Below are 16,297 nucleotides of genomic sequence, written 5' to 3' on the forward strand. Positions count from 1 at the left end.
CTGGGAGAGTGACCACGAACTATGCACCCACACAGGACAATATACCCATCAAATAAAAAGTGAGTAATATCTATCCAAGTCGGTAGTCCATCTTCTCCTCCCGTCCTTCTAAGTCTGCATTTGCCGGAAAATAACAACTTCCATCAAAATATTCGTCACAATGTCATCATAGCTCCATATGAAAACAAATACAAAAGATTAACAAACCTACTAGAAACTAACAAAACATTAAATTACCTACTATAGAACCTTTTCATTCTATTCACATGGATTAGATCCTGCCTACCCGATCTATTCCTATTTACACTTATTCTTCTCGCAATATAATTAACTCTACTCAACCTATCTACTACCCTATACGGCCCTTTAAACAATCCAGCTAATTTTACACTTCTGTTGGAAACTCTCCTAGGACAATATAGCATTACCAAGTCTCCTGGCTGATATACAATTACTTTTGCTTTCTTATCATAATTTCGCTTGTGTTTTATATGCGCCCTCACTATTCGTTCCTTAACTACATCGATCAACGCTGCTTGTTTTGCAATCTTATCTTGCAAGTTTTCCGCAAAATTGACATAAGCTTAGAATAATAACGCATAGAAACCTAGCCCGCACACGCTAAGTGAGGCAAATTGTAGGACGCCCTATGGGCTTACACGAGCGAGCGAGCTGTCAGTGCTCAAGGTCAAGTTGCACTGCGAGCAGCTCAAAAATTTTTGCTAAAAATGATGAAATGTGCGGTAATTGGGTTTAAAAATAGATCAGACAAATATAAAATAGACACTAACATCACATTCCACAAGGAAGTAACGCGTTTCAACTTGTATTTTCATGTAAATATTCACTAAAACAGAAAATTAATTTCGTTGATCGAAACAAGATACGAAAATGTTGCAAAGTAACGGGTTTTTTCTCCCCATTTTGCTATTCTGTTTCAAAATAATTATATTACTTAATTTTTTGAGAATAGGCAATAGGCAATGCCCAATTTGATGCCCAATTTGGTTTCAGAGCAGGGCTGTCTACAGATAACGCCATCCTTTGCCTAAAGCATACGGTCAGGTATTATACTGATAGGAAAACACCTGTGTATGCTTGTCTCCTCGACTTGTCAAAGGCATTCGATAGAGTCGACTATGACAGGCTATGGCAGAAGCTAAGTGGGACAGGTATGCCGGAGGATTGTGTGGCCTTGTTCAGACACTGGTACAGCAATCAAATAAACCAGGTTAGATGGGCCAATATGTTGTCTAGTGAGTACAGTCTGGAGTGTGGAGTGAGACAGGGTGGAATTACGTCACCTAAGCTGTTTAACCTGTACGTCGACGAGCTGATAGGCGGGCTCAGTGGCATGCATGCGGGGTGTTATGTTGGTAGCACATGCATTAACAACATAAGCTATGCCGATGACATGGTGCTGCTTAGCCCGTCGGTCGGTGCGTTGGTGCAGTTACTTGAGACCTGTGAGGAGTATGCCACGGCCCACGGACTTGTGTACAACCCCAAAAAAAGCGAGGTGATCATTTTTAAAGCGGGTAATATTAAGCCATATTATGTGCCACCCATATTGTTACATGGTACTCCTTTAAAGGTTGTGGAAAGCGTGAAGTACTTGGGGCACATCCTCTCGAGCGATATGAATGATGATTTGGACATTGATAGGGAGCGTAGGGCGTTGTCGGTTCGGAGTAATATGCTTGCCCGCAGGTTTGCTCGATGTTCATATGATGTAAAAGTCACTTTATTCAAAGCATACAGCCAATCCTTTTTTTCGAGCAGCCTGTGGGTTAGGTATACGAAACGGGCCTACAGTGCTCTACGTGTACAGTACAATAACGCGTTTAGGATGCTGTTGGGACTGCCAAGTAGGTGTAGCGCGTCGGGCATGTTTGCGGAAGCTCGTACGGACGGCTTCCAAGCCGTCATGCGAAAGAGGATTGTCGCCCTGTGGAGTCGCATCCGGAAAAGTACCAACAGCATTCTGAACGCTATCGCTTGGAGGTTTGACTGTCCAATTGCAGAATATTGGATGAGTCAAACAAAAGGTGTGGCCCAATGGGAGCTGTAGTTGTAGTTTTAGAATTTTCATTTTGTTTGTACTAACCTTACTTTAAGTTTTTTGCTGTTACTAACCTACTATGGATAATTTAAGTCCGAAATAAAGAAAAATTTATTATAATATCGCGACGGTTGCAAAATTTCTACAAATGTACACCGCCGCAACAACATTGTAGGGAATTTACGTTAGCTATTTTTACGAAATACGAGTATATTTAGTATCTTCCTTCATTAGTTTCATGTGAAAAATCATTATTCTTGTTCATCATACACTCACTTAAAAAAATTGTCTTGCCCAGACTCAAAAGTTCTTATTTAAAATTATTTCAGGAAACTAACACTGACTAAAAAGTCATCGTCAGTTCTCCAAAATCGTGTATAAACAACTTTCAGGTTCAGGTTATCGTGTACTTTTCATATAAACATACCCACAGATAATATCAGGCTATTTATGTATTCAAATTCGATAGTCGCACTTAAACTCGCTTGTAGGTTTTTGTTCATATATGAGTTAAATAAGAATTGGGTGGTATTTAATAACGTGCCTACAGATTTGCTCGACATTGTCGATCGACAGTAACGATTGAGAATTATAGACGTTTTTTCAGACAACAATTTTCAAAAATGTATTTTTGGTAAACCATAAAGAAATGGCATGTATATCTGAATACAAGATGGGGGACAAGACTTCTAATTCTTTGCCATCTTGGATTTAGAAATATGTGCTATATTCGGAATGAGTAGCCCCTAATACCTTGAAAACGATACCCAACTTGCCATTATTCGAAAAAACGTGCCCGCCGTCTTGGATTTAGAAATTAGTGCCATGTTCTTAATGAGCACCCCTAAATACCTCGAAAACGACACCCAACTTGCTATTATTTGAAAAGTCATGTCCGCCATCTTGGATTTAGAAATAAATGCCATATTCGTGATGAGCACCTCGAATACCTCGAAAACGATTCCCATATTGCATTTATTCGAAAAGACGTGTCCGCCATCTTGGATTTAAAAATGAGAAAAGTCGTGTCCGCCTTCGTGTATTCAGATATAAATGCCATTTCCATAAGGATTACCAAAAATAAATTTTTGAAAATTCCTGTCACTTGACGTTGTCGATCAACAGTAACGATCGACAAAATCGAGCAAATCTGTAGGCACCTCTAACTTAACGATGAGTTAAGCAAGATACAATTTCCCCACTTTTGAGGGAAATGTTATTCCATGGCATCATTATTTGTAATTTGTGTGCGTGCCGACGAGCGTATATACAAGTTGCTTACGCCTACATGAATTTGATTTTTGCCTCACTTGTGACAGTTCGTTTTTTATGAAACTATCATTCTATGCGTTATTATTCTAAGGACATAAGTATTTAATCCCTAATTCTATAGGTATCTGTGGCACATAAGGATTCTCTACCGAACAAAACCATATATGGTGACACCCCGGTACTTCTATGTTTACTAGAATTGTAGGCGAAACTCACCAATGGTAACATGCTACACTAATTCCTTTGTTCGGCTCCTATATATTTCGCTAACATCCCTAACAGCGTCCTATTCAATCTCTCACACTAACCATTGCACTTCGCATTGAATGCCGTAGTATGCACCATAATCGCTCCAAAACCTCGCGCTTTCTCCTCTACCAAATGAGAAGTAAACGCCGATCCTCTATCGCTTAAAACTTCTGTTACTCCGCCGTACCTACAAAATACCTCCGAGACCAAAAAATCACATATTGTTTCCGCTGTCACCCTGGTTACGGCCCTGCTGCACATACTTCGACAAATATTCGATACTCACAATTACATATTTATTGCGCTTATCCGAACGATTAAACGGTCCTAAAATATCAATCCCCACACGCTCGAAAATACCATTCACGGGAATAGAAATTAATGGTGAAATCGTTTTATTTATATTACGCTTCTGACACAACTGACAACTCTTGACCTACGATTCGATCTTTTTTTCAGCACCTACCATAAAATACCTCTGTCTAAACCTTGAAAAAGTTTTAAACAAACCAAAATGTCCGCCCGTCCGGCCACTGTCATGCAGTTCCTTCATACATTCCGAAAATAATTCAGACGGAACGACCACTAAATCAACTATATTTTGATTCAAACGACACTTCTTATAAAGGATTTCGTTCTGCAAAAAGAAGCCTCGATAATTATCACTAACACCCGAACGAATGCAATTAATAATATTTGTACATAATCAATCCGCCTCCTGTTTACTCTGGACATCATCCGCACGCAAAACATACAATTTTAACTCATCCCTCTGCTCCAGTACATGCTCCACTTTCGACTCTACATCCTCCAGTAACGGATTCCTACTCAAGAAATCTGCAACAACATTATCTTTACCCTTACAATAAACAATGTCGAAATCCCAACCTTGAATCGATAACGCCCATCTGGCTAATCTTCCACTCATATCTCTCTTACTTTTTAACCACACGAGTGCCCGATGATCTGTAACTACCTGAAAACGAAAGTCCCCATAAATAACTTTTAAAATATTTCGACGCCAATATAAGTGCTAAACATTCCTCCTCCATAACAGAATATTTCATTTCTGCTTCACTTAACTTTCTCGAGGCATAAGCTATAGGTTTCATCTCTCCCATTCCCTGCACTAAACAACATCCAATTGCATATCCACTGCTGTCCACATACAACCGCGTCACCTGTTCACTATTCGACGAGTAATGTCCCAAAACAGGCGCTTTACAAATTCGATCTTTTAACACCTCAAATGCCTCCTGCGCTTCATTCGTCCAAACAAACACCTTGGCCTTTTTCGTCAAATTCAGGATGGGAAGTGCCAATCTAGCAAAATTATTAATAAATTTTCGATAATAAGAGAGCAATCCTAAAACCGCTCTCACTTCTTTCAGACTACATGAAGGATTTATCTCCTTCATCGCCGCAGCTATCTTACAATCCGGTCCAATTCCCTTGGCCGACACTTCATGTCCCAGAACAGTCACCTTCTGAAAACCGAAACGACACATAGATGGTTTTAAAATCAAATGCGCATTTCACAATCGAATCAAAACCTCCTTTAATGCATTTTTAAATTCTTCAAACGTACTTGCATACACCAATACATTATCCACATAAACTATCATGTTACGATTCATTCCCGCCAATACCTTATCCAACGCCCTTTGAAACACCGCTTGACTTGTTTTCAAGCCAAAAGGTAACACATTGAACTCATATAGCCCGGTATGTGTAACAAAGGCACTTTTTTCCTTCCCTTTTCCTAAACCTAAGTGGCAATACCCAGAGTTCTTATCTACATCTGCAAAATACCTTGCACCCTGTAAACAACTTAACAAATCATCTACTCTCGGAATAGAATATGAATCGTTTTTAACTTTTTTATTCCAGGCCCTATAATCAATACAAAATCTCGGCGGGCCTTCTGGTTTATCCACCAAAACTACCGGTGAAGCATATGCACTTCCTGAATTATCCCATACTTCAACATTTCTTCTATTTGTTCCTCAATAATTTGTCTCTGTTTAAGGGAGACACGATATGGCATTTTATGCACCGGTTCCTCATCAGTAGTATTGATTTCAACCAATGAGTGATTAAAACCCCTAGTTCGCCTGGCGCAAAGGAAAACGTATCACGGAAATGTAGTAATAACCGATTCATTTCATCGCGCCTTTTCTCCTGCAATGAATTATCAATATTAAATTCTATTTTTTTTATACTCGAGACCATTGACTTACAATTATATGGACGTCGGGTCCGCGCTAAAAAGTGTCCGCACTTGTAAGGCGCTAAAATCGTATACAGAGCGCCAAACTCCGCTTTAGTCTTCATTTGTTCGACTGACAGCGCGATCTGCGATGACATTACAATTTAAATTTCGAATAGGTTGACTTGGGACATTTTTTTCGTGGTTTTTGTATTAGACCCGTCGTCCATTTATTTGTAAGTCAATGCTCGAGACATGTGGTCACAATTCTCATGTAACAAATTAACGAAATATAAATATTCAGACTTGTTTAATGAAATGTTTTTATGACTTTTTGAAACTGGTTCGATAGAACAACTATTCTATTTCCTTGACATGACATCAGAGACAGAATTGAAAGGAATTTCAACACTATTTTTTAAGGTTATCTTCGACGCCGCAAAATCAATTACCGCACTATTTACCGTCAGGAAGTCCTGTCCCAAAATAAGGAGCTCATCACCATCATCTACAACAAGCAGCTTTGATAGATATTTGTTTCCCTGTATTACGAATGAAACTTTGGTGGACGCCTGCACTATTATCCGCGTTCCACCAACTGTACGCAAAGGGAAATTCGGCGTATTTTCAATCTGCAAATGCAATTTATCTGCAAACAATTGTGAGATTATTGAAACAGAAGCATCAGTATCCACCAAGGCCTCGCAATCTATATTATTTATACAAATGGTTATAAAGGGTGCCCTATCTACATTACACTTATCACATTACTACACACAATTTTTGTTCCAAGCACGCCGGTTTCGCATTCCACGTCCGATCATCCCGGCTATCTATCGACGTGGCGGTGCATTTGGGTGATCGCCTCTTGAATGAGCAGCTGCGCCTTGATAAAATCGACGTTGGGGATAACCCGTCGAAGAACCACTTTCTTGTGCACTTTCTCGGCATGTATATTCTTGTGAATAGAGAGAGAGAGGTCTCAAGTTGTACCTTCCGCGTGGCGTATTTCGCTGCACGTCAAACGGAACGACGGCCGCCCGTGACAGGAGTTGGTGGCGTTTGATAATCTGAATAAGCAGTGATGGATCCACCAACGGGTGAGGGATCTCCCTGTGCTTGCCAAGAATGAGAACATTCCTTCGAAACACACACCGGTAACTCGATACTCTATTGTTCTAAGTTTGATTGTCGATTAAATACATGTTCCATCTATATAATCGTTTTTCTCAACTCATCTTTAGACGCGAACAACTTGCTAGCAAGCACCCACTGATACTTGGGAGCTAAAGATTTTAGGTAATGTTTTATAAATTTCACATCGTCCTGTATCTTTGCTTTTGTCGCCAAACTATCCAGATTATAAAAATAGTTCAGGAGCGGCCCGTAGAACTCTTGAGCATAATCGACCTGCGAGGGGAACTGCTCTTTTAACTTTTGCGCAACGATATCATAGGTGGCATATGAAGAAAAATGGATTTTATACCACTGCAAGGCTTCCATATACATATATCTTTAGCTATACATATCTTTTTTGCCCAGCCGACCAGTTATTTATCACGCTAATTTCCTCAAACTGGCCCAGAAACTACTCCACGTCATTTAGGATCTGAAAATTTCTGCGCCGGTGTATGATTCATTGTATACACAATAACAAATTCACAATAAAAAGTAAAAATATATATTACGACCTTATATGCTTGTTCCTCATTTCTTCGGGGAATTTTCATAAATTCATATAAAATTTTTTCACAATTGGAATTTTCTTAATTGCAATTTTTCCACCATTTACAGACTCGCTTCTACCATTTATAGGCTTGCCTCCACCATTTATAGCATAGGATGTAGCTCAGGTAGTGTAGCGAGAGATCCTTTTAAATATAAACTGGGAATATCTTCATAAATAAATATTTATTACGTATTTTACATGTTGTTTTTTGGAGGCTTCTTCTCGAACTGCCAAGATGTTCTTCTTTTTTCTATCCTATTTTTTTAAATACATTCTAAACACAAATCTATACTCATTCAGCCAGTACTTCTACTCATAGAGTAGAGCCAAGACTACATTACCTACCCTCTCGGTTTTATACATTATACAATTGTTGAACACCTGCCCTTTATTTTATGGCAATAAAGCACTAAAAACTTTTGCTTTTTTAGTTTAGTCAGGCACTTTTTCGCAAAATTTTTCATGGGTTATATTTTTTTAACTAATGTAGATATGAAACGTATACCTTTAATTCGTGAAGGTAGCAAATAGGTAGCAATTATTGGTAATATATACTTCTGGAAAATCTGCTCCCTTCATTCTGAACAAAGAGGCGACCAGCCACCCTGACGTCAGAATGACTGGTCAATTTTTTTTTTTAATTTCTCAGAATATATCATAGGTAACAATTATTTAGAAAAGGGAACAAATAGTAACAAATAGGTAGCAATTCTTGAATATACACTCAATGTCAGACGCCACAGGCGACCAGCCATCCTGACGGTCACATCTTTTTGCCCTCGTTCCATTGAATATACTATAGCAAAAGAAGCCTTGCTTTGCCTTAGTACCATTACAAAAATTTGCCCCTGCACCACCTAGCTGGTTCTGGGTCACCTAAGCATAATTTTTCTTTTATAAAAATCTAATTTAACTTAAAATTTCTATTGCAAAGTTACATAAGATTATTTATTCGATGAATTGAATGATATTTTGTTAGTGTATGGCAGTCTTAGAGGATGGAAAAACAGTCGATGGCAGCTGATTCCTGAAGGACTAATTAAATTTTAAAAGTATAAAATAATAGTGAGGAACTTCATTTTATTCTGAGAAAAGGTTGGCTATGTTTTATTGTTCCAGGAACATCAATATTTCACCTGTATAAAATTTTATCGAAAAAGTTAATTGACTGTCTGGGAAACCCAAGGGCCGGCAGCTCCCTTGCCCAACGCATTAGCATAACAATACAAAGGGGGAACGCTGCCAGCATCTTGGGCACCTTGCCGCGGGGACCCAATTTTATTTATATAATTTAAATATCCTGGTTTTACGTTCTAGTAGTTAAGCTTATATTGTCTTTTTTACCTTGCCTGTATATTATCTTAATTAAATAATATATCTATTTTCTTTCGCATGTCACGTCATTCTTAAGAGATTTCTCGTATTATAAAATAAAAACGAATCCGCGCTATGGAGGTGTTCAATATGTTAATGTTTGAGGTGGACCACCACCAATATAAGTTTCAGTGTTTCTATTTTATACGTAAGAGGAACCACGGGAAAGAATAATTGCCTGTGGTCCATCCAGATGAACCAGGCAGGTGGCGTTATGATGGTTACCTACCCTCTCGGTTCTATACCTCGCAATCTCACTAGACTAGTTCGCCTAGAAGTAATTGTTGAACGCGTGCCCTTTATATTATGGCGTCAAAGTACTAAAAATTTTTGCTTTTTTTAATTTAATCAGGCATTTCTTTGTAAAATTTTCAGTTGGTTATATTTTTTTAACTAACGTAGATAAGCGTATACCTTTAATTCGTGAAAGTAGCAAAAATTATTGCTACTTCATATTAAAAAAATGCAAAAATGCTGTCCAATGGGCTTAAGCATTGTCAAAAAAATTTGTCGGTGCACAATGACTTGATGCACTTTTTATATTATGAACGCCCTTAATTGTGGATCAACAGCTATTTGCACATCGTAACTGTTAAGCCAACTTTTGAGCGTAGTGATCAACACCAATGTATTGTAGATTTAGCACCAAAGAAGCTGCTGGATGTAAACTTTGAGTATTTGTGTCTCGAATAGTGACGTGATGTAACCGTTAAACTGCTGTAGCTGATCTAGCTCCGTATCATTGGTCAGGAGGTGTAAATGCCGTGTATTAGCTAGTGCTAGGTTCAGCTTGTAGCGGAACAAAACACACCACCAGTTTTTGCCTCGAATGCCAATGCGATACAAAAATATTGGTCAGCTTGATTTATCCTGCTGGTAAATTTGAAATCACGCGGGATACCCACGTCAACTTTCTGTTTATTCACAGCGTTAATCAACATTTTTTTATTTTCACCAGGGAAAGGACATTATACGTAATAATCAGAGCTCATCGTGCAAATACTAAGAACGAACAGAATTAGGTTGATTGGCAAAAGTCGATAGTCAAAATTGGCACGGTTTTACTCTTCATGTGTATTACAAATCTGGTACTAGTAGATATTTCTTAGTTTTTCCTTTGCAGATACTTTGAGTTGTTCTATAACCAGTTTGCCGTAGATTATTAGATCTTGTTACATAAGTATAGTACTTCTACATCGATGAGCGCACTCGGTGCTAAGGAAAATGCCCCCTAAATTTATCTACACATCATGGCGTTTCTCGTCCATTACTGTTTCAATGGCTTTCTGAAGCCCATAGTGATAATTATGGCAGCCAAATACCCGTAGTGTCATTATTACTTTGAAAATTACTTATAGATGAAAAACTAATAAACTACCCCGTATGCACCCAATGGCCCCAATTGGGGACACCGTTATATACCACCGTCTGAAGAAGAAGAGTGAAAACACTATTTAAGTCAATTATATAATTTTTATTTTCTATTATACGAATATATTTCAACAATATATGTAAAGAAATAAATAAATTGTTGGTAATAACATACAGGAAAAACAACAACTTTAGCGTTTCAAGTGTACGTAAATTAACCCCGCAAAAGGAACAGTATAACCATAACCACTTTTATATAATTCTAAACATTTTTTTTTAAGTAATAAAATCAAGATTCACTATTTTACTTTACATATACACTTTTGTAAAGAGTATTAATAGTAATATAAAAACATTACGGGTACTCACATTAGTGTCTTCGATTGGGCACGGTGGGCGCAAATGGGCTAATTACTTTGTTTTAATTGAACCATCTATCTCTCTCGTACAGGATTAAGAGTATATTTTTGACACTTATAATTTCAATTCAACTCTTTTGCGCAAAGAAGTCCAAAGTGTCAACAAATTTTAATAAATCCGGTAGAGTAATTAAATAAATACCACTAAATTCGTACTCTCTCTTTACAATGGCGTTAGGCAGCAAATTTTGTGTTTATTTTCATCGTCGATTTCTGACTTATAAATATATTACAAAGAAATAACCCTACGTAAGTAGGTAAGTTAAGATGGCAAGTTCAAATGAAGATCTTTACTATACGAAGATTGAACTAGAAATGCTGGTGTTAAAAGAAAAATGTTTGTTGATAAGAATCATTTTAAATTTAAATTAACTTAAGAAAGTTAAAATAGTTGGTAAGATTAGGATTAAAATGAATTATTAATATATAAATATAAAAGTATTTATTATTTTTTTCTACATAATTTTATCACTCTCAGCGTGGGCCACCGACGCCCACAAAGATTTGACTGCAGCAAGCCACTACCACACCCCGGACACTCCATACAACAGTCGAAAATTATTTACCTACTACTATATACAGCAAGGCGCTATCTGCACACGCGCAAATGTGTGCGTGAAGTGGCAGGGTTACCCATAACTTGCTCGTACTATTACGTTACGTGGTCAGAGCGGCAACATGGCGAAAATTCTAACGCGAATCTGTTATGTATGATTCTATTAATAGAATCCTAATAATTATACACATCTATTAAGTATTTATATCGATATATTAATATATTTTTCTTTAATCACTAACTAGAGTAATACTGAAGATTTAAAGAAGATTAAAACCACTTAAAATGTTATATTTCGGACATGTACTTTTAGGTAAAGTATTTTTTTCATCTCACCTGATGAAAAGTGACGATGAGGTCGAGGATATAGCATGCACACCTCAATAATGGCTATTCACTCTCGCCTTGAAAAGGCCCAAGCTGTAGCGTTCGGGGAACAAGTCTGCAGGCAGGAAATTCCACTCCCTAGCCGCTCGCCATACAAATGTGGAAGCGAAACGCTTCGTATGAATCCAGGGAATATCCACAACATAGGGGTGGAACCCTCGCCCACGTCTAGTAGTTATCAAGGTATTTGAAATTGCTTGTCCAAGTTTAGTTAATAATTAGATATATTCACCACCTACGTAATATTTATCGGCAATACGAATAGGAAATTTGCGAAGTCATGGCGTCTCATTGTATTGATATAATAAATTTGTATTTTTTATACATATGTATATTACTCTGCAGTAAATAAATGAAGAAAACAATAACTGAATGAGTCTCAGACATAAGTTTTTTTTACTTACTTCGTTTCATCTCTCGGAAAATGATGATAAACAGCCGTACACAGCACAATTCACGACCATTATAAATAGAAACGTAAAATGATGTTTTATATTAATTTACAAGTTCCGTAATGAATAAATGAAAACTATATTCAAATATCAAAGCCGTCTTCGCGCGAAAACGGCTCGCCGGCTGCCTTGTTGTCGTTCAGTCAATGTGACCGGCAATGTGCGGGGCGTGGTGCGGTATCTAAAACTAGGGAGGAGCGGAGAGTGTCCGTTCTCTTATTCTTTGTTCTCTGCCACTACGTATCTTCGACAGCTAGCCATGTGGGCCGCTGGCAGCCCATTAAAACCCTGCTGCACTTGGGCAATCATGTATTTTCAAATTTTATCCAACAGGCCGGAAAAGAATTCTTTTTCTCTTTTTCATGACTCAACACTATTTTTAGCTATACAACAACATTATTTTGTAATTTACCCCATTCACCTTATAGCATCCATTCACCCATAATAATAAGAGCCGTCAAAATGTTATGTGAAGAGGCAGTATGGCGAAACCTTTGTCTACCCAACTAAATGGGTATAAATTAAAATATTCTATATTTTTTCCAATTTTAAAATTTTCCCAATTCTTCGCGAATTGGGATACTTCGGTACAACCACAGACATTATAATGTCTGTGGGTACAACGTTAAAATATGCAGCTCCGCATACCGCCGCTTGGTGTGGGGCAGTTGATAATCGCATGAGTGTGATAAGAATGTGATTTGTATGGTTTTGTTGGCTTTGAAATTCCGAATTGGAATTTCGAAACGGGATTCCCACTGTAGGCCGACCTAGCAAACTACTGTAACTTTTCCGGAAAAATTCCCGAAAAATTGGAAATGTATAATTTGGAAGTTTCATATTATGTTCTACGTTTAGAAATATCTTTTCAAGTTTTGTTTAGCGTGAATTATAAAATAAACTTGTTTATCTAAAAGCCATATATCAGAAAAACGAGATTTAAAATGATTTCACAACAGCGAAAAATCTCCAACAACCATACACTACCGCCAGTTGTTGTTGGCACCATCATTTTCGTCCAGTGACTTACATTAGAATGCACACTTACATTGAAATAAAAATAAAATTAAACTTTTGACAAGTGTCAACGTCAAATGTGGAAAACTAAAGGAAAAAAATTGGAAAAATGTCCGGAAAAACATAATTTTTTTCAAAATATAAATTTTTCCATGAACCAATACTAGCCTTAATGCTCCAACGTTCAAGAAACGCCAAAAAAGAGAATTTTACCGTATTATTTTTTATGGCAACATTGTGTCAATGTCAAACGTGAGAAAGCGAAGAATAATTTGATTTAATAAATGTGATTTAAATTGGCTTTGTTAATTGTGTTGTGTGCTTGTCTTCGTTAAGGAATATATTTCCATCATTTTTATTCGCTGTATCAAATAGGTACCTTATTAAGTAGCTCTAGTGATGTCATATCAACTATATAGAAATACCACAATCGGTAACACCTTGCAGGAGAGTTTAGATGAATTGATTCAAGTGAGTTGTATCCTTGGGATTATGATATCGAAGTGTTTGTATCTAGATGATTGCATTGTTCGTTACTTATTAATGTTGATTGTTGTTACAGTATGGGCAAATAACGCCGGCATTGGCTATGAAGGTACTGCTACAGTTCGATAAGTCCATCAATCAGGCACTATCCAGTAGAGTAAAATCTAGACTAACTTTTAAAGCAGGAAAATTAAATACCTACAGGTGCGATTGGACAGGTTTTATATCATAAATAGCTATTAATTTAGTGTATTGTAAAGCTGCTGGTAGTTTAGTAAATTAGTATGTATATCCCTGATGTGACAACTTATTGAAATATATTGTTTACGTTTTTTTTCCATTTAATGCTACATATTTCATAATATGAATAAGCAATAATTTTTTTCACTAATTAAACCTGTCACATGTCCCAAAGATACACGTTTTCCCTAACAATTTTGGTACTGTAGTCTCCTAGAGGCATATGTTGCATTTAACGTGCAAAACCATCAGCACCATTTAATAAAATGTTAAAATAAAAAAATTATAACAAGAACATTTTTAAATTATTTGGAACACCACCACATCCCTCATGGAAGTATGGCATAAGTGGAGTTACTTCAAATATGTTTAATTGTTTCATTACATACAGAAAAATATAACCCACATTCTCTCCAATTATTGCAACTCTATCTACAATATTAGTCAATAGAGTTACAAGAATTGGAGAGGATGTGGGTTATATTTTTCTGTATCTAATGGAGCAATAAACGTTTTTGACACAACTCCATTTATACCATTCTTCCATGAGGGGTGTGAATTATATCTTTGGAGTTACTTGTTGAGCTTGATTGAGGAATGGAATAATAGTTGCAGAGTTGCTGGATTAATAATAATTCTTGCATAATTTTATTTTATTGTATACTCTATTTAATTGAGTTTGGGCATCACAAGCTTATTAAATGCGGAGTTACACTGCTGCTTAATATCCTCGTCACTTGATAATACTACTCTGCCAGCAGTTATCCATTCTATTTATTGGTGTAATATATGATTGTGAAGTTAGCTGCATTGAACCTGTGTGGTAAATTATGAACCAGCCTTCTGTCAATTTAGGATCAATTAATGATTTTTATAACAGGTGATGAATTTACATTTGCAAATAGTCATTTTACAACACAATACTACACTGTTTGATGAAATTACCTGGTTGCTTTTATGTCCATTAGATCAATGTTATTTTTTTAACCATTGATAATTTTTTGCAGATTTTGTGACAATGTGTGGACATTCATGTTGAATGATGTTGAGTTTAGAGAGGTTCAAGAGGTTGCAAAGGTGGATAAAGTTAAAATTGTAGCTTGTGATGGAAAAAGTAAGTATATTTTATAGATTAAAATTCTAATGTCTTGGGAAGTCATAAAAAATATTATTTATTTAATTTGAACAAGATTTTCAAATATACAGATGGTACACAAAGTTTAAATAGTATAAAAAAGAATTGAATATGTTCGATAATCCTAAAGTACTTGTACTCTACAAAAGATAAATGCTACAACAAACAGTTGTGCAAACCAGACAGCAACCAATACCATAACCTGTATTTTCTTTTCAGATGTTGAAGACCGGAGATAATGATAGGATTATTTAAATATAAAATTATTGTAATTTCTGAAGAACTCTGGATGTAACAAGAATTTCTGATCCAATTTCTATGTATTCATTTTGACATGGTTAGGTGTATTTAATACGTACCTACATTTAATAAATTATGTAAGTGGAGAAGTGCATTTGTAATTAAAAAAGTCTTAAGTTATTCTTAACATAATCAATGCTACATTGACATCGATTTTGTTAAACAATACTTTGAATGGGTGGGTTTCACTTTATACACTGTCCACCATGTTTTATGAATTGTAAACACATCTCAACGCTTTTATGCTCGTATTCCAGAACTCTATTCAATGCTCAAGTCAGGATTTGAGCAGACTTGAGTATGATTTCAAGCACTGGAAATACGACCCTAATGGCAAGGCCTTGAGTATGATTTTCAGTGCTCACTGCAATACTCAAGTCCTGACTTGAGTATTGAGTAGAGTTCTGGAATACAATACTAAGGGTCGTATTCCAGTGCTTTTAGTATGCCTGTGCATGCATTTCCAAATTTGTGTTTAAGCAATTACTACATTGACGTCAAAGACCAATCTTGTATATCTATTTTTAAAAATGAAAAAGGGAATCAATTTAAACACTTAATTGAATTAATTAAAATTGTATTTAAAAGCCTAGAAAAACGATTATACATATTTATACATAGTATTAAAATTTACAATTACCTAGTAACCCTTGGCCAAACCTAAAAACATTGTTTTTGGTGTCACTGTTACAATGATCACTTAATCATTTAGATGTAAATAAATCACGTAGTCAAGTCCCTTAATGGTACAATCCATATTTAAGTTTTGTTATTAGAGAAAAACAAAAATATCAGTATTTTGTCTAACAATTTTATTAATTCTTCACAACAATAAAAATACCTAAGAAGAAAAATACAACTGTGTTTTTCTAAACACGTAAAAAACTGATTTCCACATTCCGTTGCATTAAAATAGTGTGTCTACGTACAAAGAAAATCTTTAATTACATTTAATAATTGTATATAGACAGTCAAGATTATAAAACCCTGGGAGTGTTGAAGCACACATGAAATATACTCCCGGACACATAATTCGAAC

General features: G+C 36.3%; 3 protein-coding genes across 3 annotated transcripts in view; 2 read left to right on the forward strand and 1 right to left on the reverse strand.

Annotated features, from left to right (window-relative positions):
- The first annotated feature begins 1,246 nt into the window (after positions 1–1,246).
- On the forward strand, positions 1,247–2,071 carry LOC113226647. Its single transcript, XM_026459365.1, has one exon. It carries the CDS (start codon positions 1,247–1,249, stop codon positions 2,069–2,071), a length of 825 nt encoding a protein of 274 aa, XP_026315150.1.
- An 11,223-nt stretch (positions 2,072–13,294) lies between these two features.
- On the forward strand, positions 13,295–15,508 carry LOC113226622 (transcription initiation factor IIA subunit 2). The gene is made up of 4 exons (XM_026459322.1): positions 13,295–13,568; positions 13,660–13,787; positions 14,831–14,937; positions 15,178–15,508. The coding sequence occupies exons 1-4, from the start codon at positions 13,497–13,499 to the stop codon at positions 15,195–15,197; spliced, it is 327 nt and encodes a 108-aa protein (XP_026315107.1). The 5' UTR covers positions 13,295–13,496; the 3' UTR covers positions 15,198–15,508.
- A 190-nt stretch (positions 15,509–15,698) lies between these two features.
- Positions 15,699–16,297, reverse strand: part of LOC113226648 (proteasome activator complex subunit 4-like) — an 18,984-nt gene continuing 18,385 nt past the window's right edge. The window contains exon 10 of the mRNA XM_026459366.1: positions 15,699–15,707. Coding sequence (XP_026315151.1) covers positions 15,699–15,707 — 9 coding nt within the window. The remainder of the gene's footprint in view (positions 15,708–16,297) is intronic.

The sequence above is a fragment of the Hyposmocoma kahamanoa genome, unplaced genomic scaffold (genome assembly GCF_003589595.1).
Source record: "Hyposmocoma kahamanoa isolate Upper Pololo Valley unplaced genomic scaffold, ASM358959v1 192, whole genome shotgun sequence".
In the NCBI taxonomy this organism is placed as follows: Eukaryota; Metazoa; Arthropoda; class Insecta; order Lepidoptera; family Cosmopterigidae; genus Hyposmocoma; species Hyposmocoma kahamanoa.